This window comes from Leptopilina heterotoma, unplaced genomic scaffold, assembly GCF_015476425.1.
Source record: "Leptopilina heterotoma isolate Lh14 unplaced genomic scaffold, ASM1547642v1 Lhet_14, whole genome shotgun sequence".
Classification (NCBI taxonomy): domain Eukaryota; kingdom Metazoa; phylum Arthropoda; class Insecta; order Hymenoptera; family Figitidae; genus Leptopilina; species Leptopilina heterotoma.
Genome location: NW_025110859.1, coordinates 579,545 through 605,404, shown reverse-complemented (window position 1 = coordinate 605,404; position 25,860 = coordinate 579,545). Strand labels below are relative to the sequence as shown.

Genomic DNA, 25,860 nt, shown 5'->3' with positions numbered 1-25,860 from the left:
TTTTTTATTATAAATACTCTTCGTTATATTTGTTATTTTTTCTTTTAAGAAAATTTTCTTTCTCAAAGTCAAATTGAAAATATTTTTTTTTTTTGACGTGATTTTGAAATAATTTATTCTTTTTTTTATTTTATCAGCTTGGGAGTATCTCCAAGTAACAGATTGGCAACACCAACACCACCAGCATTTCCAAGGAATGTTCCGAGTCGTAGTACTTTCCATTCTGGACAAAATAGGGCCCAACGAAATCATCCTCAGGTTTATATTTTCAAATTTTATTAATTGTTTATTCTATTATTTATTTGTTTTTTTACTATTTATTTATTTATTATTTTACTAATTTTTTGACTATTTTCATCTTTTGATTAATATTCAATGATTAAATAATGTAGATTATTGAATATTTTTTATTAAAATGATATAAAAATCTGAGAAATTCTCATTTTTTATGTGAATGTAAAAATAAAATGGGATAAAATAAAAATATTGTTATCTAAGAAAAATATAATAATTAAATTTGGTAAATAATATAAAACTGAAAAAATCGCTTAATCGGTATTTATTGTTCAGTTAATACTTTTATTGTTTTAAAATTTCTACGATTTTATTAGGTACAGTCTTGATTGGAATTTTTTTATTTGATAGAAAATGTAATAACTAAAATTAAATAATTGAATAATTATTTTAATAAAAAAATAAATAATTTTGATAATTAATAATAAATAATAATAAATACTAAATTTCCAATAAATAAATGAATTAAATTAGAAATTTAATATTATTTCTGAAAGTGTGAACTACTTTTTTTGGGTATTAAAATTGTGATTTATTTTTCAGGGCCACACTCATACGCAAGACACAAATGCGATAAGCCCACTAGCAAGGCCGTCCTTTTTCTCCAAACTTTCTTCGAGGTTTTCTAAACGGTAAGTTAACAATGCAAATCTATTTCTATTTGATACGTTTAGATTAAGGCATGCTAGGAATTCCAATTTTAAATACCACCACTTAATCTCATCTTGCCTGTTTCAATACTTATGATGCGAGCATTTTTTTCTTTCCAATTTTGAAAAAAGTTAAAAATTGTCAAAATTATCCTTTTCCTATTATTTTATTTATTTATTTATTTTTTTTTGCTATTCTTACTATCGTATAATGGTTATATTTTTAATTTTTTTTGTTTGCAGTTTAAGGCGAGCTAATTAAGCGTGATTTTTGAGTAAAAGAAAATATGTTAATATTGAAAAGAATGTAAATGCTCTCACCAAAAAAAAAAAGAATCAGTGTCTGCTTCATGAACTTTAATATCTACCTATTACTGTTTGCATGCTAAATAATGTTTCTGTTTTAAGGATGCACAATGACTATGTAATTCTGGAAATTGTATAGTGATGTAATGCCTACATTAAGATCGACACAGGGTCTTTTTTTAAATCTGTAATTCGATGAGCCAGCAGCGACCATTATCATTGAAAGCCGTGTAAAATATAATTAAGAGAATTTTTTACATTTTTGACACTTGAATATTTTTTTTGTACACGCATCTGTACACCATCGCGTTCCACTTTTTTCTCTGTGTTTCTCTCTAATCGTCCCTCCCATATCGTATTTTACAATTATATATTAATCCTTTCTATTCTCTAACGAATCCATTTATTTTTCTAATCACAAAAAAATAGAAAGTTACCCTTGAAAAATTCCTAAATACACTTCTACAATTTTATTTTCGTTTTGCAAAAGGAAAAGAAAAATATTTGGCATTGAAGAAGCATTAAAAATAATTTGAATAGAAGACAATACTTTCTTGCACTTTATGTTCGTTTTCATTCATCACAAAGTTCTAATGAAGATAATATATACATACAGCAAGAAACTAATAACTGCTTGGCATATAAAGCTGAAAATGTCCTCGCATATTCATTGTGCATCCCTTTTGACATGATCGTAGCGAGGCAAAATCCTTATCTAGACATTTCCTCCTCGGCCTTTAGTTGTTGTTACGTACTTTTCAATATATTGTAAATAGAATACGACGTAATTCTGCGCACGTGAATATTATATACACTTAGACATCGCGAGACCACAGAATAACGAGGGGTCAAGCCATCATTCTTATTACAAAAAAATTATTTTAATAAAAAAAGGGATGATAAAAATAAAGATAGAAAAAAATAATTGTCTTTCATGAAATGGTCACTGTAATCATCGGTTTATAGCAGAATAAACGAAAATTTAATAAACTCAGCATAGCCATTGATGCATCAGTGCGCATCCTTTAACAAAAATTAACAATATAATCAATTATCGGTTATTATTGTGCCGCAGGACTTGAACCAAATAGCTTTGGCCTCATCTCAAAATTAAACAAGATGAAAAGGCCATTTTTGAGAGAAAAAACGAGTCTTAATCAACGTGTCTAAAAATGGTACCGAAATTATTTCTCGGTAGTGCAGCATTCCTGAAAACAAAAACTGAACAAAAAAAACAAAAAGAAGCTTCATCAGTGGCACATTGATTAACACAAATTCAATCGGATTTTGAGATGCGCTCAACTTCGTTATTCTGTGGTGTCTATTTGTCTGTCTCTACAAAAACAACAACAACAACAACAACAACAACTACTACTACTACTACATCAACAACAACAACAGCAGCAACAGCAAAAAGAAGCTATTTTTTTTCTCAAGATACAACTCGCGGACACTTAAAAAAAATATTCTTATCAATTTTAATATTATGTTATCAAAATATTGACGAAGAAAAAAATTAATGTCTTCCGGCAAAGGAAGCCGCCTTGATGCACTTAGAGATAGCACTAAAATCCGTGCCTTTCCCAATTTTTCAACCTGCCACACCCCCACCCCCCACCTAACCCTGCTATATATATACATATGCACTTGGAGTCTCTCGTCGAAAACAAATTCAAATTATCCCAAGCATATTTTTCTACTCTTTTCAAAAAAAAAAAAAATAAATTCGATTGGACTCGCTGTACTTAGAGAGCTATTCATTATATACGAGAAAGTAGCGTCAAGTCTCAACAAGATCTTGTTTTGCGCATTTTTTTATAAACTCAATTTTTTTCTGTGAAATAAGTTTTGGAAGAAGAAACAAATTTGTTATGTCAACATAAAAACTAAGACGGGAATTTTAATTAAATAAAAATAGTAGAATTTATTGAAAATATTGCAATCAAGTTGACGACTTATCGAAAAATTTATATAATCATAAGTTTAAACGTACAAAAGTATTTTAGCTGATTGAGATTATTTACTTCAAACTTTCGGCTCGAAAGTAGACTCGGTTTTAGAGAAAATTTAATAAATTTGAAATCTAAGTTATTTTTTTAATTAATCTCTCTAAATTTGAATTAGTAAAAATCTTCACTATGTAATTTGAATTAGTGACTGACTTTTTGCTTTAAAATTAGTAAAGTTTACTAATAAATAGTAATTTCTATTAATTTATTAGTAAAATTTTGAAAAAAAAGTCAGTCGCTAATTTTAATTAGTAAACATTTTTTTACTATTTTAAATTTAGAGAGATTGATTATCATTTCAATTAATTCAATTATTTAAATAGGTACAAGAAAGATTTTAAGTAATCACTTTTTTCATATTCTATTAAATTCTCGAAAACTAAAATGAGAAAAATTTTCATCTTTTTTATTCTGGAAAAAATTCATTCGAAAAATTCAATTTTATTTACAAAAAGACCATTCGTTGTGAAATTTGAAAAAAATGAAAGAAAAAGTTTAATAAATAATCGAATTATTATAAATAGTTAAATTTAAATAGCTGAATTATTTAATAATGAATTGAATTCAAATAACTGAACTATTTTAATTAATTGAATTCAAATTTAATTAGGTGAATCATTTCAATTAATTCAACTGCTCAAGCAATTAAAATATCTCAAGTTATTACATTTTTTTTAATATTTATTTTGTACAGGAAATAACTATATTAGATGCTCGAAAGCTAAAGAGAAAAAAATTTACAGTTTTCTTTATTTTGCGAAAAACTAATTTGAAAAATTCGTGTTTATTTACAAAAAGAACATTTTTCGGAAAATTTGAAAAAAATTTCGAGAAAAACTTATGTTATAATAAAAATTTACTTTTATTTTTAAAAAAGAGGAAATTATGTCAAATGTTTGTAAAAGAAAGCCCAAAATAATGATCTCGCCTTTTAACAGCTCAATCCTATAGGGTAGTTTATTATTACGTAAGCCGATAGTCATTAATCGATGATAATTTTAACAGCGTTTATTTTTATTCGTCTTGAGGAAAACAAATTTTACTACATAGGCAGAAATATAATTTATATAATAAATGTAATGTAAATGAGTAATTTAAAAAAAAAATTGTATTAAATAAATAGTTTAATACATAAGAAAAAGAAGATGATGATGCTGATGATAATTTTACATTAAATTTATTATAAAATTAAAAAATTAAAATTTTCTCTACCGCTTTTAATTTGTTTTCCTCTTTTTGTAAATAGTGTGATCTTTAATCATTTAAAAACAAATACATATATATAGTAATTCAGCGCATAATCGAAAACGATCGATCCGTTCACAAAATAAAAATTTCAATATTTAAAGATATTCATTTATTTATTTTTTTTTTTAACTTGGAGAAAGATTTCTTTTCTTAAAAAAAATTGAATTGAAATTAAAACACTTTTCATAAAGTGCCTGTGTCGTGTTGAGAGATCTGTAATATTGTTCATTTAATCATCTAAATATTGTAAATTTTTTTTCGAATCGACTTTATACATAATATTATATATTATATACAGAGGCATACTTAGTGAATATTTTTTAAACGCCAAACATTTATTGCATTATTTTTCGTCGGATAGGAAAGTAAATAATTTCGAATATTAATTTTATGGCTTGTTATTATTATTATTATTATTATTGATAATATTTGCAGTAAAATAATCTCAATTTTAGGTAAAAATAAATGAAGCGCAATATTTGGTAGTGATTATTTACTTATTTTATTAATTAATTAATTAACTAATAAATAAGTAATTGATAAGTATAATATTACAATTTTTATTTTTATTATTATTACAATTATTCTAATTAATATTATTACTTCAATGAACAGAAAATAATTGGACAATATTGTTACTTTAATGAAAAGAAATTAATTTGACAAAGAACAAATTGACAAGGAAATTGGGAAAATTTATCAGTTAGGAAAAGAGTTGTTTGTTTTTTATTTAAAAAAAATAATTTCTTTTAAATGCAAAATATTTTATAGAACTTCTGAAATTGACTTCGAAGATCTAATTGAAGATAAGAGTTTTTTTTTTTAATCAAGGATTATTTGATTGCAAATTTCTTTCTTTTATTAGATACAATTCTAATGGTTAATTATGCTGCGAAAGTGCTCTCTAAAAATTTTGCAATACGCACTTGTTTAATTCTTCGAGTCACAGCGTAAAATTATTATTATATTATTATTATTATTATTATTATTATTATTATTATTATTATTATTATTATTATTACTATTATTATTAATTACTATTTTTATTATTATTATTACATATTATTATTGTTATTATTATCGCTAGTTTTTTCTTTTTCTCGATTGTATATATTTCTTCGGAATTCATCGACTTGCAATAATTTTTTCTCGTCCCCTCTTCTTAAAAAATACTCAATTATTTCCGTTAAATAATAATTTAATTTAATATTGTAAATAGTTATTTCATTGTAAGTATATTTTAAGACATCCGCTTTTTTAAGTTTACTTTTTTTCATTGCTTCTGTTAAATTTTTGAGGCTGCTGATTATATTTTTCTCAGTTTGGTTTTCTTTCTTCTTTTTGTTTTTTATTTTGAAAGTTGAAAATTTTGAAAAACCTAATTGAAGGGTTTACGAATTCTTACTATTTTTAAAGCAAGAGATACATTCAGTGGCTTCAAAAAAAATATCTACCTGTAATTATTTGAAAATTTGTACAAAAAAAATATATTTCGTCTTAATTGCGTGTGACTCCAAGGGTTATAAAAAAGTGTAGTTAGTTTTTTGTGCAATTTGTATGATCAGAAAAGAAATGTAGTCGAGGACTTGCAAAAAAAATATTACTATTATTATACAATATTATAATATGAATAACATTAATCTATTTAAGAAAAAAAAAGAAAAATTGTTTATTACGTAATTATCCTGCGTTGACAGGTTTACTAAATGAAGGATGAGATAATTCACGTTGTTTTCCGCATGAAAATCAGGAGCAGCAAGATGCCGAGAATATCACGTTTAATACTAGTACCATCACATCAAATGCGAGTTCGCCGATTATTTTTATGTTCCGAAAATTCGTGACAAAAAAAATGAAATAAAAACAACAATAGTAAAAAGAATAAAATTTTGATCTCATACTGTTTTACAGTATGTTAACTAATAGCATTAGAGTAATTGTGTAATTATTTAAAAAAATTTTTTTTTAAACTCGTGAACAAGATTGATATAATGAAAGAAAAATATAGTTTAAACCATAGAAAGACTTTCGAACGACTCCTTAACGAAAAGAAAAATACACTTTGATATTTAAGTTCGATTCTCAATCTTCGCATTTAAATAATAATTATTATATAAATAAACATTGTGTTAAACTGCTAGTTCGGCTACGCGTAATTGTTTAAGATGACTGTGATCCTTACTTTTTTGCGCCGATTATTGTCTGTATATAGATTCATAAAATTGTAACAATCAGTTTTAAAAAAAATCGCGCTAATTTTAATTTTTAAACTGTTTACTTGGCTTTTGATCAAAATTTTTTTTAATTCTATGAAAAAAAAATTATTAAAATTTTATTAATACATTTCAAATTTCGTTTTGAAAAAAAACTAATAATGCAATTTAAATTATGTATCTTTTCTTGACAATCACAATTTTTATTTAATAATCCGAGGCAACAAAACTGGAAAGTCTCGTTTTTAATTTTCCGCTTTTAGCACGTTTTTTTCTTTCTCTTTAAGGAGAATTTTTCTTCTCTCATTGACTGCTAATAGAATTTTGAATTATTATCTTTAAATTATTTTCTATAAATTTCTTTTCAGCAATAAATTTAAACTAAAAATTTAGTAATAAAAATAAATTATTATATAAATTTTCTTGTGTTTAAACCTTTTTTTAATTTTTATTTAGATTTCGATTCTTTTTTGTACAGATTTTAGATCGAAATTTGATATATTTAAATTTAGGTATTTAAAAATGATTGAATTTATTTTAAAATTCAATTTAAATTGTATATGTATGATTAAATTTTTTTGTAGAAAATAAATTTATAGGAGTAAATAAACGAAATATTGATGAAAAAAAATGGAATTTTAGTATTGTAGACAAAAAAGTTAGATAGAAATGGAATACTTATTTTCTAAAAGTTTTTCGAAAGATTAAATTCACAATTTTTTGACAAAAAAAAAGGTTTTGAAAATAATGATTGACATAATATTGTTGTTCTTCGATTTTTCATTTTCGAATAGAATTAGTTTTAATCGCCCTAGAGAGTATAAAAATTAAATATATAAAAATAAACGCATTGAATGAATTCATAAATTATTCTTTATCAAAATTTTACCCTCTGAAAACTAGGATTTATTGTCCAAAGAATATATTATATTCTTTTGCATTTAGCAGCTTCGAATTATTCAAATAATAATTATTATATTATTAATATTGCGATTATTATTATTATTATCATCATTATTATTATTTTAGTTATTAAAATTATTATTATTATTATTATTATTATTATTATTATTATTATTATTATTATTATTATAGTTACTATTATTATTATTATTATAGTTACTATTATTATTGTAGCTATTATTTTTTTAATTATTTTTATTATTATCATTAATCATTATTATTATTATTATTTTTATTATTATTACAATTGCCTTTATAATTCTGCGCAAAAAAAAAATTTGCGAGTGAATGTAATAAGAGTAAAAGTTCCAATATGTATATTTTATTACATGATAATAATCTTAAATTTAGAAAGTATTGAATTCGACGTTGAATTAGTATATGAAATTCGAAAAAAAAGTGGCGGTAGTCATTCAAGTGCGTGATTGCGTGTAAAATAGTGTAAACTATTAAAACGTGGAGATCGCAAGAAAAAAAAGCGTCCGATAGATATATGTGAAAAAAAGTAGGAAAGGCGAAATGAAAAATAAAAGTATTTAAAAAAAGAATAGTTAAAAAAAATTAATAAATAGACACGATTATTCTAAATATGTATAAATATATGAGCTTTGGTATGCTTGTGATATGCGCGCTGTTTGCTGTTTTCCATTTTTTTATTTGCTCATTTAATACTTGCACTAAAATATTTTTTTTTGCTTTTATTTTTTTTAATTTTTCTTTTTATTATTATTATTACTATTACTATTATTATAATTATATAATTATAATAATAATTATTAGTATTCTTCGCTATTAATATTCTTCTTTTTAATTAAATGGCAAAATTATAATTATACAATTATACTAATAATTATTACTATTATTTGCTATTAATGTTTTTTTATATTATTAAATGGCAAAAGTGATATAATTCTAATTGAATTAAATATTATTTAATTTTCTTCGTTTTGTTTAATAACTTTATTACTTTGGAGTTACTTTGGAGAACAGTAGACGGCAAACCTAAGAAAAAGAAAAAAAAATAAGAAAAAAAATACCTATCTAATATAGAAATAATTATTGTTTTATAATTTTAAGAAGCAATAAGAGGAATAATTTCATAAGCATAGTATAATAAATCTTTTAAAAATACCTCATACACGTCTTATTAATTTATTTCACAAAAAATAGATAAAAATAGAAAATAATAGAAAGAAACTGAAAAAATAGAAGAAAACAGAAAAAAACAGAAAAAATAGAAAGAAAGCAAAATAAAAAAATTATTCAAAACTAACTATTTTTGCATTACAACTGCGATCATGATTCAAATGCATGTCTCCTTTTCGGTATCTGAATGCACATACACAAACACGAACACTAGCTTGTTATTTAAAAAAAATTATTTGCCAAAGAAAAATATTTTATTCATGCAAATTTGCCTTTTTGAAAATTTTAATTTTAATTAAAGTTCATTTATTTACACAAATAATGACCATTTTAGTTTTTTTTTTTAAATTAATGCTTTGTTTTAAAATTTATTTTCTGCCAGCACAATTTTTTTTTTTTTTGAAAGAAAGAAAGAAATAAAACAAACATCAGTCAGTGGCATCATTTTTTTTTTGTTTTTTAATCGTCAGAGAAACTCATGTTTCTGCGGAGTGTTGTGATTTTTTTTCAATTGGGAAATTTTCTTTTATCCAGATGCAGACTGGTGGTGGTTGTAAATAAAAGAGAAAACAAAAAAAAAATTCCAAATAATTGATCGACTTTTAGTGTTTGTTAGCAATTGTCTTTGTTTTGTTATTTCAGCCCCATGGACCCATCCGTTTCCCCAAAGCACCCAGTAGTGAGGTACGTTGCTGGTCATACCATAAATACCACAAAATCCACCTTTTAATTTATTTTTTTTTTTATTTTTTTTTCGTCCTTGATTTTTTCGACTTATTTATTATTTTTATTTTCTAATGAAAATTTTTTGCTATTATTTTCCTCACTATTTTTATTATTTTTAGTCTTGTTTCATTTACCATTTTTATTATTTTTAGTCTTATTTTCTTTAGAATTTTCATTATTTTTATTATTTTCCTTATCATTTCTATTATTATTTTCATTACCATTTTTATTATTAGTTATTTTTTATCGTTCATAATATTTTTCCTTATTTATCATTTTTATACAATTTATTTATTTCTTTTTATATAATTTTTTTTTTAGATCGAAACAGAGTTAATTCGTTACTAAAGTTAAGAAATTAAAAATATTGCTTTAGTTTTTTTGAAAGCACGTTTGCATCTTCCAAAATATCAAAAATTTTGATTCTACATTTTTTTTTCTTTTTTGAAAATAAGAAATAGTCACAATGAAACAAAACAATTATGAATTATATTTTTTTTATTGTTTTTTTTTTTGCCTTCTTTGCAGTGTAGATGTAGAACAAAAAGAAATTTTCGATAAATTATATAAAAAATTTATTTTTTATCAATATCGACAGAAATCTTTATTTTTGGACTTGGTGAGTTTGAACTTTCTGCAACTATACATTTTTTGCGGCATTAATTCATTTCTTTAATTTTTTAGTATAAAAATGCTTTATATAAAAGTAAAAAAAGTTTTTTGTTTTTCTTCTATAACAAAAATAAAAGAAGTACAAAAATAAAAAAAATTTAAACTTGCATGTGCCGCATGTATTTTTCTCTATTTTTACAATCTAATTATATTTAATATATTTATTAATTCATATATATATATATATAAGCTTTGCAGAATGTGTCATTGCTCAGTGTCGCATCTTGAATGATTTTTCTCGAAAAATATAAATTAAAAAGAAATATATGTCCAAAATTTTATTAGAGAAATTAATAGTTTTATATAAGAGAATTTTTTTTTTAGAATTAGGTTTCGGTTTTTTTGGTTTCATCCTTTTTTTTCCCCCTCTCAAAGTTTCCATTATAAAATAATTTTTGTTTTCGTCTCTCGAAACAATGGTTGTAAATAAATTCTTATTACAGTGGAGCAACAACTAACGATGATCAGGTGAAACCTCGTAGTTTACGATTTACTTGGAGCATGAAAACTACCAGTAGTCGAGATCCTACTGAAATCATGTCTGAAATTCGAAAGGTATTTAAGAAATCAAAAACGAATTTTTTTTCTCTGAAATATATTTTTGAAATTTATTCAAAATGTATTTAAATTTTATGTTATACTTTTGAAAATTTATTTAAAATTATTTAATATATTTAAAAATAGAAAAATAGAAAAATTGAATTTTGGAGGAATTTTTGATGCTAATTTATTTGTGAATTTTCGCAGGTTCTGGATGCTAATGAATGTCAATACGAACAAGCTGAACGATTCCTCTTGCTTTGTGCCCACGGTGATCCAGCAACGGATAGTCAGGTACAATGGGAAATAGAAGTTTGTAAACTGCCACGGCTCTCTCTGAATGGTGTACGATTCAAACGTATTTCAGGTAAACTAAAAATAAAATTTCAATAACAGTTTTCGCCTCTGGAAAAAAATTAAATTTCCTTCTGTGACATTTAGATATTTTGTTTCAAAAAATTCATTTTAACCGAATCTTCAGTATTTCGTAATTTATAAAATAGAATTTTATTCTCATCTTCTTCTTCTTTTTTTTAATAAAACTAAATCCGAATTTCTAATATTTCGTAATTTATAAAATTGAATTTTATTCTCATTAAAAGTTTATAAAATAAACATTAGACAATAAGCCCGTTTACTACTTAAATAAATAAATAATTCTATGCAATAAAAATGATAAAAATACAATTTTTATTAAATTACTATTAAGTAAAATAATATTTCGTGGATTTTAATTTATATTATTTAAAAAGATATAAAATAATAATTATTTCAAATAATAATTAGATTTCACAAAAATTATGAAAAATAAATATTATATTTTTAATAATTAGACACATTACTTACAATTTTGCAAGTTAAAAATTATACAAATTTACAAATAGATTTTATACAAATTATAATTATAAAAATAATTATTTAAAATAAATAATTAATATTAAGTAATATTAATAGGTACATTATAATAATCGTAAGTTTCCTTTCCGTTAGCAAATTTTCTGCATTCATTTGTTTGTTTTGAAAATTAATTTTTGTGGTTATTGGCAATTTTTATTTTTTTTTTAATGTCAAACTTTTTAACGGTTAGGTACCTATGTAGAATTTACAAGACGCATTCCTGTTCTCAATATTTAATTCTATATACAATTTATTATATTGAATTAAATTTTTAATTAACTAAATAATTTTATCATTTAGTCTAAAGGTTGGTGTCCATAATTTAACATTATTTTTTATTTTAATATAATATTGTTAAAAGATATTTGATCAAATTTGTTTTAATTCATTTTTATTTTTATACTTCTAGATTTCCCAAGTATAAAATTATTATTATATTATTATCAGTTATTAATTTTAAATAATTATTTTTATAATTTGTATTTTTTATTCCTGACTTTTCCTAATTTTCATCAAAAATATTTACTTTTTTCTTATCCTGTTAATAAATTGAATTCCTGCAATTAATTTTAATATTCATTAAAGAATTCAACTAATATTTATAAAAATAATGTCATTCTTGAGAAGAATTTTATAAAAATTTTTAAATAATTGATTTCTTTCGACTAATTTTACGCAAATTCTAATTTAAGTAATTGAATTCCTGAAAAATTTTTATTATTCATAAAAAATTTTTTTAAAATAACTGAATTCTGTTTGGAAATTTTATGAAAATAGTAGATATTGGAAATCATTGAATTGTGAAAAGTTTGTAAAAATTTTATTAAATTTTTTTGAAAATAATTGAATTCCTAAAAAACATTTTATTATTTATGAAAATAATTGAATTCTTGCGAACGATTTTATTAAAATTTTTTTAAATAATGGAATTTCCCTGAAGAAATTTATTACTTTTAAAAATAATTGAATTATTGTGATGAATATTGTTATTTATGAAAATAATTGAATTTTGCAAAGAATTATTTATAATAATAATTGAATAGTTGCTAAGAATTTAATTAAAATTTTCAAAAATAATTTAATTCCTTTGAGAAATTTTATTATTTTTGAAAATAATTGAATTATTGCGGAAAAGTTTATTAAAATGTTTAAAAAGAATTGGATTTCTGTGCAAAATTTTGTTATTTTTAAAAGTAATTGAATTCTTCATAAGAATTTTATGAACATTGTTTTAAATAATAATTAATTTTTTCGATATATAATAAATATTATGAAAATGTTATTAGTTAAAATAATTGAATTCTTGTGGAAAACTTTATTTGTGAAAATAACTAACAGTTATTTTAGTTTCGAAAGATACGGAATTCTTTGTTTAAAAAGCTAAATAAATAATTATTTTTTCAATTTTTAGAATAATTTAAATGTTTGTAATCAAAATTATTTTTGAAATAAAAGTATAAAATATGTAACAATTTTTGGGAGATTCAATTTTACTACAATTGTACTACAAGAAAGTAACAAAATTTATCGGATTCACTTGAAATTTATTTCTAATGCGGTAAACATAACATTAAATTTTAGAAACTCAAAATAGAACTTCCATTGTATAACTTTTTTCTAATTTATCGGATTCAATGATTTCTGAGGTGAATTTGGTAAAGTTTTGAGATAATTAATGTCTATGTTGAATTCGTTATTTTGACTTTACAAAATCTGATGTTAATTTAATTTAATTTTTTAATTTAGTGCTTCAATTAATACTTTCGCTATTCTTTATTATTTCTTTAAAAAGTATTTAAATTAAAATGGCTTTATATTGTTTAAAATAAGCAATATAAAAGATAAAATTCGCTAAAAAAAAATTTTTTCACCTCCTGATGATTATCGGCTGTGGATATTTTTTTATTATTGTGAATTAAATTCATTTTTATGACCCAGATATTAATTGGAATTGTTTTAGCCATGGTTTAGGTTCAGTAATGTAAATTCTATTTAAATTGAGACCATTGAGGAAAATTATTAGAATTTAAAAAAAATTGGAAGTTCGAATTTGTTAAATTTTTTTTTGTAAACTTTAAAGTTTCTAAACAATATAAAATGAAAATTTAATTCTCTATAATTGTTAGCTTTTTCCACCTTTAATTAGTTCAAACTTTTTGTTAGGTAATAATAATAATTATTTCTTTACAAATTTTTAAAAATAAATGCTTTAAAAAATAGTTAATTAAAAATTCAATTAAATATAATAAATTGTATAGAATTGAAATTTGGGAACAGGCATGCGTCTCGTAAATTTTATATTAACCGTTGAAAAGTTTGACCTTTCAAAAAAAATAAAAAATTACAATAACCCACAAAAATTAATTTTCAAAACAAACAAATAAATGCAGAGAATTTGCTAACGGAAAAGGAAACTTATAGGATTATTATAAAGTATATTTCGCATATTTAAAATCGATTAATTTGATAAACGAAAAATAAATAAAATAAGGAAATAAAAAAAATACATACAAAATAAATAAAAACCGGGTTGCCACAGGTTAGGAAATTCAAGGAAAAGTCGGCGATTTTTATTAAAAGTACTGGAAAAAATTTAATTTTTAGAATTTATTCATAAGAAAATTCCGAACTTTGGTCTATTTTTTGTTTGAATATTTTACTTAAATATTTCAAAATTAATTGAATTTTAAAAGTGTTCCGTTTACAAATTTCCCAAATAGATTAACTTCAAAAGGTTTTAAATTTTATAAAATTTCAATTTTCAATTAATTTAATTAGAAATTTTAAAAAACTTAGATTTTTGAAAAATTTTAATAATTCCAATAATAATTCTTCTGAAATTAGTTAATTTTTTTAATAAATATTTAATTAATTATTATAAATAATGGATTTATAGGGGAATTTTAGTTAAAAACACTAAAAAAATTGAATTTTGGAGAAGTTACAAATTATTGCAGAAATTTTATTATTTTGCTTCCTCATAAAGGAAGCTTTGTATTAGCAAAATTTTGGATTGTCATTTTTTGACATATTTATAAATTTTTTTTTATTATGCCTAATACTTTAGTACTTTATATATGCACAGAAACTCCCCGTATAAATGTTCTAAATAAATAAAAAAAAATTTCGACGTATTTTGACCTCCGAAGTCCAAAAAACGGATTTTAAAAATTTGTCCCGATGTGTGTGTGTGTGTGTGTACTAACATTACATTTGCCTCAATATCTCAGAACGAAAAAAAGCTAAAGGCCTCAATTTTTTTTAAATTTTAGGTCTCCCCGGGGGACATAAAATGAGAGTATTTTCAGCCCGATTCATGAAGTTTAACTATTTTTTTTTGCATTTTTCATTTTGTAAAAAAAAGTTTTTTGGACATAACTTAAAAAAATGTTAGGACACTTATAAATGTTTTTCTTTAGTTTTGTAGAGTTTTTTCACACGCATTTTTTGAGCCCTAATTCAACATTTTTCGTTTATATTAACCGGAAATATTAAACTTTAAAAAATCAAAAATTTTAGAAAATAAGACTTTTTTGAAAGTTTTATTGAAAAATGTAGAAGTTTAGTTTTGTTTCGTATTGAGTTTTGTAGAGTTTTTTCAGACGCATCTTTCAAGCCCTAATTGAACATTTTTCGTCCATATTAACCGGAGATATTAAACTTTTAAAAATCTAAAATTTTGAAAAATAAGACTTTTATAAAAAATTTTTTAAATTATGTAAAAGTAACTTCAAAAAATTATTACCAACTTGAAGAGCATTAAAAAACGCTTCAATTGACCTAATTTTTAACCTGATTCGGGCAGAAATTATTAAATTATTGGTATTTGAAAAATCAAAAATTGTGGAAAATATCATTTTTTCAACATTCTTGTTTATTAACTTATGTGTAATTATTAAACTATTATTACCATCTTATATAAAGTGACCATACGTCCCGGATTGTGCGGGACTGTCCCGGATTTTTCCCCTTTGTCCCGCAAAGGCCAGCGTCCCACAAAACGTCCCACATTTGACATAAAATGTCCTGCATATCCCGGAAAATAGTTAAGAATATCCTGCATCTACAGATTAGCACAGTAGCGTATATAAGTGTGAGAGAGATAGACTTCGTGATATTTTAAGAAAAATTCGATCGTTAGAAAAATATGTGATTTAATGTTACAAAATAAGCATAATATAAATATGTAAATGTCATAAGACGCGCCTTTGTTTCAAATCCGCTCCAATTGACTCCTACAAATTCCCTGATTCTTTTTTCTTGTGACAAATAACCTTTTTTTTTTACTAAATCATATAAATAAGCGGGCGTCCCGCATTGACACTATTTCCATATGGTCACTTTAATCTTATAGAATATATAAAAACACATTTTTTGGTCCAAGATTTAATGATTTTTAACCCTCTTATAAAAAGTAATTCTTATATTTCAATTATTATTATTTCTATGAGGAAGCAAAGTGTTCATGAAATGAACACCAAAATTATAAAAATGTACAACTTGGCAGCGGTTTTTTTATTTTAAATTATTTATTTTAAAAAGTAGAGCAGATTGGGGAATTGTGTAGCATAAGAGACAGTAGCTAATTTTTCACGAAATCTTTATTATAAATACAAAGAGAACGTGCTATAAAAGTATTAGATTCTTCTTAAGAATCGCTCGAACTCCGACTGATTTTCAGGCGGACTTTATACAACACAATCTTACTTGCGTGTACGCACATATAACTCACACACACATATATTTCTCTGGATGGTTTCGAGGAACGGAACGCGTAACATAACCTAACAATTTTCACATGTTGCTTATATATTCAAACACGAATAAAAATGCAATAATTTTTAAATAATATACTTACTATTAAATAAATATTATCTTTTTATAACAGCAACAAGTATTAAATACTACATATAATATATAATGTTTTACAGGACGACAAAACTGTCCAGAGAAATATATATGTGTGTGTGAGTTATATGTGCGTATACACAGGTTAGATTGTGTTGTATAAAGTCCGCCTGCAAATCAGTCGGAGTTCGAGCGATTCTTATAAAAAGGATCTAATACTTTTATAGCACGTTCTCTTTGTATTTATAATAAAGATTTCGTGCAAAATTAGCTACTGTCTCTTATGCTACACAATTCCCCAATCTGCTCTACTTTTTAAAATAAATAATTTAAAATAAAAAAACCGCTGCCAAGTTGTACATTTTTATAATTTTGGTGTTCATTTCATGCAAACACTTTGCTTCCTCATAGAAATAATAATAATTGAAATATAAGAATTACTTTTTATAAGAGGGTTAAAAATCATTAAATCTTGGACCAAAAAATGTGTTTTTATATATTCTATAAGATTAAAGTGACCATATGGAAATAGTGTCAATGCGGGACGCCCGCTTATTTATATGATTTAGTAAAAAAAAAAAGGTTATTTGTCACAAGAAAAAAGAATCAGGGAATTTGTAGGAGTCAATTGGAGCGGATTTGAAACAAAGGCGCGTCTTATGACATTTACATATTTATATTATGCTTATTTTGTAACATTAAATCACATATTTTTCTAACGATCGAATTTTTCTTAAAATATCACGAAACGAACGCGTGGTTAATATCAGTCAGGTAGCAGTGAGCGGCTCAAGGCTTGTCACTGCTACCGCTGCTACCCGACTGGTAGTATCCCTTCCAAGCCTTGCGTTCGTCCCCTTATTTTATGTAGCCCTTCAATTGTGGGCCACTTTTTTCAGGGAAGTATTTATTGCTTGTTTTTGGCGATTTAATTGCACAATGCAAGTACATATTATTAAAATCACTCATAGCTATAGTAATTTAACAAAAACAATTCGTTTCATTGCGATTCATGCGATAAAGCTGTTTACTTAAAAATTTGTAATTAATTAATTGTGATTCCGATTAATTTCATTTTCTTACTTTTTCTTTTCGAATTTTAAACTAATAATTAAACATTTTTAACATTTTTAATATTTCTAACCATGTAATAAATTTATTTCATCGTTATTTTTTATTTTGAACTCAATTTAGGCAGTGGCCCACAATTCCCCAACATTTTTAAAAATCATAAAATTGCACTCTTTGGTAAAACTGAAATTCCTCTTATATAAATGATAATTTTTGGAAACTAACTATGATATGATATATGTTAGTTTATACCTCCTACTGACACGGAAAATTTTTATTAAATAATATTCTTCACTTTGAATTTTAATAAAATTCTTGACAAAATTTCAATTATTTTCAAAAATTTTCCAAAAGAATTCAATTAATTAAAAAAAATTTTAATAAAATTGTACGCAAACATTTAATTATGTTCATAAATACTTAATAAAAATTTCACAAGAATTCAATCATTTACAAATTTTTTTATAAATTTTTATAATAATAAATAAATTAATAATAAATATAGGTAATATATTTATTTAATAATAATAAATTAATAAATTTTTTAATTATTTTCATAAATAATAAAACTCATCGTAGAATTTCAATTATTTTTAATACAATTTTAATCAAATTCCTCGAAGATTGTAATTATTCTTAAAAATTTTATTAAAATTCATCGAAAGAATTCATTTATTTATAAATTTAGTAAATGTGGAAGAAGTTAATAATTATTTAAAATTAAATTAAGGCAAATTAAACGAAAACATTCGGACAATGAAATGAAAACATTCTCGGACGTTAAAGATTATAAACTAATTATTTAAAAATTTTTTGATAGAATTCTTTATGAGAATTCAATTTTAAGAAGCATTCAATTATTATTCAATAAATTATTTATTTCTGTATTTAAATAATTGACTTCTCGTAAATTTTTCTAATAAAAATTGATTTCTAAGTTGTCAAATTAAAATCTTTGAAAATCTGAATTTTTCATACTTTTAGTTAACAATTCTGTAGAATTAAATTTTTTAAAAAAGTTTAATTGAATTTCTTTTTAAATTATTTGAACTGAAGTTTTTGTTATCTTAATATATTTAATATTGAAGAATTTCCGAATAATCAAAATTTTGTGATATTGAATTGTAAACAAATGGATTTGAAAATTCTCAAAGAACTTTTTAAAAAAATTTTTAAAATAATTGATTTAAAGAAGAATTTTAGTTAAAAATTGTGGAAAATAATAATTGGATTGAAATGATGAAAATAATTTTGAAGAAGTTACAGTAACAATATTCTAATAATAATGATTTTTATTACTTGGTCATCTTTAATTATTGTAAGTTGTTGATTTAAATTTAATTTGAAAAATAAAATTTTTCAGGTACTTCTATTGGGTTTAAAAACATCGCAAGTAAAATTGCAAACGAACTCAAGCTGTGACTGCCGGCCACAGGCGCTTTAGCCGCTCGCGCCAATCCATAACCCCCTCGCGTTTTGTGCCACCAAGTGGCAACGTCTGAAGAATTCTATTCTTGTTTCTTCTGGGACTCTGACTCGGAATCGGAATCGGACACGCAAGAGATATTCGTTTAAACGACGATCTGTTCCCAGTTTTGATGGATTATATAAATATATATTACAAAAGGAAAAAAACCTCCTTCTTGAAGGCACAGGATTTTTCAAAAAAGAGATGGAAACGCAAAGAAGAAGAAAAAGAAGAAAAAATTCTGTGATCCATAAATGGCTAATAAAAATGGAAAAAAAGTAAAAGAAAATACTCTTTGAGTGCCAAATGGAACAGTTCAGTCTCGCAGACTGGTCAAAGTATGAAGCTGGAATTATACCGATTTATTTTTTATTTCACCTTTTTTTAGAATATTTTTTCTTTCACATCACGAAAAATGAGTCTTTACTGTCAGAAGTCCTAAAAAAATTCTTTTTTTTGTATTAGCAGTATTATTTGTTATTCAGAGAGTGAATCTTGATCAGGCCCACAAAATGATCATCAAGAAAGAAAAAGTTAAAACTTTCTTTTAGAAAATTTCCTTTTCATACCATTGGAAAAAAAGGTGAAAAGAAAACCCACTCTGATGTGCATAAATTGTAGTGTGAAGGAGGATTAAAAAAAGAAGTTGAAAAGGCAGTGCTATAAAGAAAATCTTCGCTATTTAAATCGGAGGGAATTGTTGAAAAAAATACACATATATATATAATAGAAAAAAACTGTTTATTTAATTTTAGGAATTTTTTTTAGTCTTTTTAATAATAACTCGTAAAGAGACATCAACTTTTTAAAGTTTTTAAATGTCTTTGAAAATGGTGAACTTTTTTTTTAATCAACATTCTGCGAGAGTAATAATTTTGTCTTAGCGGAAAAGAAAATTTCGATTCACGAAGCGCCGCAAATTTTTCTCAAAAAAAAAAAAAAAAAAAAAAAAAAATAGAATACTTTGTTTTAATGAACACAATTCTGCAAAGTAAATAGCATTATAGACATTAGAAGTTTAATTAATTATATAAAAAAAGCTTGTATTATTGGTACTTGAGAATAAACAAAGGGCGACGTATCGTTATATCGAAGTTATTAGGTGAAATTTAAAAAGTTCACGCAAAAGATAAATTCAAAGTGACTGTCCCCCTTCCCCACCCATGAAACATCCATTAACGTAATGTGAATAATTAAGTACTTTCGACAGTTTCGTATATATAGATATATAAATATATTTAAGATCTGCTATTTCCATTGAAGACATAATATTATTAAATTAGGTATATTATTAAATAAAAAAATTGGCCGCATTATATTTCTTATTCACTTTTTATTAGCGTACGATGTGCGTGTGTGCGAGGAGAAGATTTTGTAAAGACGACAATGTAAATACAAATATTAATTACAAAGAGAAAAAAAGGTACTAAGGCTACTAAAAAAAACGATTTTTTGGTGAAACGCTAACACGTGCATCGGAGGAAAAAAACATTCAATTTTTTATATTCGCCTAAAAGATTTTGAATCGCTAGGCAATGACTAATAATTTATTTACAATTTACGAACGAGTTGAGTTATTTTTATACTTCCAGTGCGACGAATTCCGGGCGATTCGAATTACTTAAAAAAAAAAGAAAAATATGAAGAAAAACAATTAAATACAAAAAAAAAATTAAAATAAACTTTATAAATGCTGCGTATCGATAAATGACTGATAACAAAAAGTATCGAGTCCAGCAAAAAAATAAAATATCGTCATTTGATCGGAATATACATGCGATTTTTTTTCCTTTAAAAAAAATGGCGCAATGAGTGTACATCAGGGGCAATCGGGACTTACTCTCAATTATCTCTAATTAAAGTATACATATATATATGTAAATATTTTATATATGTATACCTGAGTACACGCATAATAATTCGCCCTCTACCTGTTAATAAATTCCTTAACTATTTATTTCTAAAATTCTAAAACCAGACCACTTTGAAAAGAGACTATTTTTTTCTTTTTTTGCAAGTACAGGCAGAGAGCGCATTATTCTGTGAGTATAAAAAAAAATGGTGTGAAACTATGTTTATATAATTTTTCGCCAGTTCGATTTATACTCTGATCTAAGGTGACAATGTAAAATAAAGATTCAATATTAGTATCGTATTTAAAAACAGAAAAAAAAGAAAAAACAAAAAAAATGTTCTGTGAGTCTGCATCCGCGACTAGAATTGTTATAATTAAAGAATTAAAAACAAAGTAAATTCAGAGTCCTCTTATATTTAATTTACTACTGTTAGGAAATTAAAAAAGAAAAATGTATCACTCCGATGCAGTCGCTGTAACAAATTGAAATTAGAAACACCTAATAATAGTTCATTACTATTATTAACTAGCAGTTAACAATAAGATCTCTAGTAATGTTAATGGTAAAAAAAACAATCCCTAACACGTAGGTAAATATGTATACTATAAATACACCCACCCTCAGCTCGCTTGCTTTAACAAACAAAAACTGAATGTATAAAATCAATTAATATTTAACAAGAAAAAAAAAGAAAATAAGAAAACCAATTGAGATGATGAAGGTCAATATTTTCAACAAAACATAAAATCGACTGTCGACGATCGATTCAAATATAATTAAATATGGACAACACTCGTTGACTCGAATTGATGTTTAATTTTTTTCATTTCGAAAAAAGAATGTTGTCAAAAAAAATTGTCGCAAAAAGAAAATAATAAAATACAAAAAAAATAAGACTCGCGCGTGTAATTCACACATATACACCTCATTCTGTAGATAGGTACATAAAGCTTTGCTAAGTGTTTTATGGTGATCGGTATAAAAAAAATGTAGCGAAAATCATTTTTAATAAAAATGGTAACACGACTCCTCTTTGCAAAATGTCATTTTTTTGAAATTTCGAGAATTTATTTTGTAATTTTTTTTCCAATCTATTGAGTTATATTTTTTTTTGCTATACTTTCATTATTTTCATGAAATCAACGATGTGATTAATAAATAAATTGTGAAACTTAGAATTAAAATAAAGTCAAATAAAATAATTGGAATAAAATAATTTTAATAGAGTTATTCAAATAAAATAATTTAAATAAAGTACTTGTAAAATTTAGAAATAAAATAATTCGAATAAAATAATTTAAACAAATTAATTTAAATAAAGTAATTTAAATGAAGTAATTGAAATAAAATAATTCAAATGAAATTGTTTAAATAAATAATTTAAATAATTGCGGAAAAAACGAATAAAGTAACTTTTACTGTTTTTATAGTAAAACCGGTGAAATTGCTACTTTAGAAGTAAATTTTTGTAAAAAAATTAAAAAAATTTACTCCGAAAATAGTAAAAGTTGCAAGAAATACGCAGAAGTTACAGACGGTTTTAATTTTACTTTGTAAACAGTAAAAGTTACTCTATATTTTTCTCTGTGAAATAATTTAAATAAAGTAATTCGAATAAAATAATTCAAATAAAATAATTTAAATAAAGTAATTCAAACAAAATAATTTAAATAAAATAATAATTCCTTGACTCGGAGTGATCGTTAATTTTCACTATTTATTAAAATACGACTGAGTGATAGAATCATTTCTACTCTTATTAAATAAAATAATTTAAATAAAGTAATTCAAATGAAATAATTTAAATAAAATAATTCAAATTAAATAGTTTAAATTCAAACTAAACAATATTGTTTTTTTTTAATTTAGAAAAATTATACTGAATAATGACAAATTTAAAGAAAGATAGATTCATTTATTAACAAGATCTTTTTAATAACAGTTACAAAAAATCATTAAGGGAGAAATAAATTCAATTTTTTCGAAAAAAATATATAAAATACAGATTTTTTGTGACAAACATAGTCATCAAATCTGGTTCGAATGTATAAAAAATTTCTAAATGTGTCTTAATTAAAGAAGACGGGAAAATGTGTAAATATAATTCGTCAAGTATTCAACAAAATTTGTCAAAAAATAAAATAAAAATCCTAAATATTCTTTAATCGGTACAATAAAGGGCACTTCATTAAATTCAATCAGTAAATGTATAAATATGGAAGAATTTCTTATTTCTATAAAATTGACAAAAAAAAATTTAACAAAAAAAGTCAATTTTCTATTCGATTTCAGATCTCAAAAAATTTGTTTGTAAAATTATGCAAAAAGTTTCTAGTTTCTACAAAAAAAAGAAACAAAGAATTTTTCAATCGGTACAATAAAGGGCACCTCTAATTAAAAAAACAAAAAAGAATTAAGCAAATAACAAGAAAGTAAATTTTCTATTCAATTTTAGTGTGATTTCAGTTCACAAAAATTTATTATACTAATTATTATGCAAAAATTGTCTAGTTTCTACAAAAAGAATAAAAAAAATAAAATAAAAATTCCAAAAAGAACCAAAAAAAGTTACTTTCCTATTCGATTTTAGTGCATAAAAATATTTTCGCACTAATTATTATGCAAAAATTGTCTAGTTTCTATACAAAAAGGCTAAAAAAAATCAATTAGTTAAAACCAAAAGGAGTCAAAAAAAGAATATTAAAAAATTGTCTATAAATCAGAAAAAAATCTAAATGGGTCACCTATTTCTTTTTCTAATCATTTCTAAAGAATTTTTTGTGGAAATTATGCTTAATTTTAAAATTAGCTTTTCCTCCATTAAATGAAAGGGTGAATATTATTTCTCGGGAGGAGAAATGAGATTTTCTGTGATAAATTTATGACCTTGTTTCAGAGCATCTTGCATTTCTGAATATTCAGACAAAATACAAGCTTCATCAATAGGAAGCCATTGAAAGTCTTGATGCTCACTGGATAAACGGGCATCTTTATTTTTATTGACTAGCTCTGCCAGCCAGTATATCACAGTCTTAGGTTTTCCTTTTACTAAATATTCCATTTCGTGTTTGGAATTGGTAAATATTTTCATATCTTCCTGAACAAAGCCCGCTTCTTCTTCGGTTTCTCTAAGAGCTGTTTGAAAATCATTCTCTCCTTTATTCACGTGACCTTTAATTGTTGATAAAACAGGTTATTAATTAAATTAAATTAATATCATTAATATGAAAAATATTATTATTAACGAATTCGTATTATTAATTCTAATTTATCTTTTCTATTATAAATTTTAATCTAAATCTATTTTATTATTAGTTTCCTATGTCAATGTTATATTAATTAGTATACTTGACTTTTTGAAACTATATTCAAAAAATGTATTTTAAAAATTTTATAATTGAAATTGTGTGTCAAAAATACTTATTAAATAAAACATTTTTAAATTAGAACAAAGTTAACTATTTTCTTTTAGTAAAAAATAAACGCAGTCGACTTTCTTATTTTTTACTAACCTTTTGGAGGAGTCCAATGATGAGTGCCATATGACGTCTGCATCAATAAATACTCAATCGGTCCTTTAAATCTTCGGAATATTATAAAGCCACAAGCTCGTCTTCCCATATTTACAATATTTATATAAAAACTATCTTTACTTCCGTTTCAAATTCTTGGAGTAACCTTCACGTGTTATGTTGTCAAATTAGTGAATTCTAACCTCAAAATGTTTCATGTTACAGGAATGACGATATTAATTTCTGCGCCCTGGGCAAAAAATTATCCGTTCGACAGAAAAGACAAAAAGATTTGAACTTCGTATTATTGTTTTTTTAATAATGTCAAGAATAAAAAATAAACCCAACGTTTGAGAAAAATTGTTGGCCCTGAAAAGGGCCGATTGATATGTTTCCAAAAGATTTTTTTTCTCAATTTATTTGGAGCTGGTGTATTTTGTCACGGCTTTTGTACCTTCGGAAACGGCGTGTTTCGCAAGTTCACCAGGAAGAAGAAGTCTCACTGCTGTTTGAATTTCCCGAGATGTAATAGTTGATCTCTTATTGTAGTGCGCCAAACGTGAAGACTCAGCAGCAATTCTCTCGAAAATATCATTAACGAAACTGTTCATGATAGTCATTGCCTTACTGGAAACTCCAGTGTCGGGATGCACTTGTTTCAAAACTTTGTAAATGTACATTGCGTAGCTCTCCTTCCTCTTCTTACGCCTCACCTTCTTGTCAGATTTGGAAATACTCTTCTGAGCCTTACCAGACTTCTTCTCTGCTTTTCCACTTGTTTTAGAAGCCATTTTTCAATTTGAGAAAATTTTGTTTTTGTTTCAGGTAACACTCTCGCGTGCTCTCGCGATAAGACACAGAAAACGAATGATTCCAAACTTTTTGCTTTTGATCTCTAGTTGATGATTAGGTTGATGCAATGGGCATCTTTACCTTTGATGTCGGATAATGAAAAGTGAGTTATATCATAGAAGATGAACTTAGTAGGATTTAGATTGGGCCCACGTCAAGTATTTCTACTATGCGGGGGCGCCGTTTTCTAGGACGGCAGTCTTTTGGATTGTAGTCAAGTATGTTGTTTAGCAGGATATTTTCGTGATTTTCGACTTGTTGGAAGAGTTTAATTGCTAAATCTCGTCCGTATTTGCGCACCGTAGGAATTTGGAGATCCCTATGTAGTTGATCGTTGGTCACGAACCATGGAGCGTTCGTTATCATCCTCAGGAACTTGTTTTGGATAGTTTGGATTTTCTTGATGTGGCAGTTGGCAGCAGATCCCCATGTGGCTATACAGTAAGTTATAGCAGGACGTATGACTGAGAGAAATATAAGTCTCTTGGTTGTCCAACTTAAGTGAGGATTCTTGAACAGACAACTAAGCGATTTCATTGCTATGAAACCAATTTTTTTAATCTGGTTAGTATGTGTGCACCAAGTTAGC

General features: G+C 24.5%; 3 protein-coding genes across 16 annotated transcripts in view; 1 reads left to right on the top strand and 2 right to left on the bottom strand.

Annotated features, from left to right (window-relative positions):
* LOC122497912 (serine/threonine-protein kinase MARK2-like) overlaps nt 1-21,933 on the top strand; it is a 101,418-nt gene extending 79,485 nt beyond the window's left edge. For 10 of the 14 annotated variants that reach the window (XM_043605317.1, XM_043605331.1, XM_043605330.1 and 7 more), the window contains 6 exons: nt 138-258; nt 838-926; nt 9,472-9,513; nt 10,671-10,782; nt 10,975-11,134; nt 18,947-21,933. In XM_043605317.1, coding sequence (XP_043461252.1) covers nt 138-258; nt 838-926; nt 9,472-9,513; nt 10,671-10,782; nt 10,975-11,134; nt 18,947-19,005 — 583 coding nt within the window. In that variant the 3' untranslated portion in view covers nt 19,006-21,933. Of the gene's footprint in view, nt 1-137; nt 259-837; nt 927-1,187; nt 1,226-2,325; nt 2,922-6,204; nt 6,770-9,471; nt 9,514-10,670; nt 10,783-10,974; nt 11,135-18,946 lie in introns of those variants that run through there. The other 4 variants (XM_043605324.1, XM_043605327.1, XM_043605328.1 and 1 more) reach the window with 4 other exon arrangements.
* Nucleotides 21,934-22,805: 872 nt separating this feature from the next.
* Nucleotides 22,806-24,661, bottom strand: LOC122497909 (bis(5'-nucleosyl)-tetraphosphatase [asymmetrical]). The gene is made up of 2 exons (XM_043605313.1): nt 24,420-24,661; nt 22,806-24,078 (listed from the first exon to the last, which is right to left on the bottom strand). The coding sequence occupies exons 1-2, from the start codon at nt 24,526-24,528 to the stop codon at nt 23,747-23,749; spliced, it is 441 nt and encodes a 146-aa protein (XP_043461248.1). The 5' UTR covers nt 24,529-24,661; the 3' UTR covers nt 22,806-23,746.
* A 121-nt stretch (nt 24,662-24,782) lies between these two features.
* On the bottom strand, nt 24,783-25,304 carry LOC122497911 (histone H2B-like). The gene has a single exon (XM_043605315.1). It carries the CDS (start codon nt 25,208-25,210, stop codon nt 24,836-24,838), a length of 375 nt encoding a protein of 124 aa, XP_043461250.1. The 5' UTR covers nt 25,211-25,304; the 3' UTR covers nt 24,783-24,835.
* Nucleotides 25,305-25,860: the final 556 nt, after the last annotated feature.

What these genes read in the sequence shown, in the direction of transcription:
- LOC122497909 (XM_043605313.1), bottom strand. Translation starts at nt 24,528, where the DNA reads ATGGGAAGACGAGCTTGTGGCTTTATAATATTCCGAAGATTTAAAGGA. An exon ending in TCATTGGACTCCTCCAAAAG is followed by an intron (nt 24,079 to 24,419) that starts GTTAGTAAAAAA and finishes CAACAATTAAAG; the next exon opens with GTCACGTGAATAAAGGAGAG.
- LOC122497911 (XM_043605315.1), bottom strand. Translation starts at nt 25,210, where the DNA reads ATGGCTTCTAAAACAAGTGGAAAAGCAGAGAAGAAGTCTGGTAAGGCT.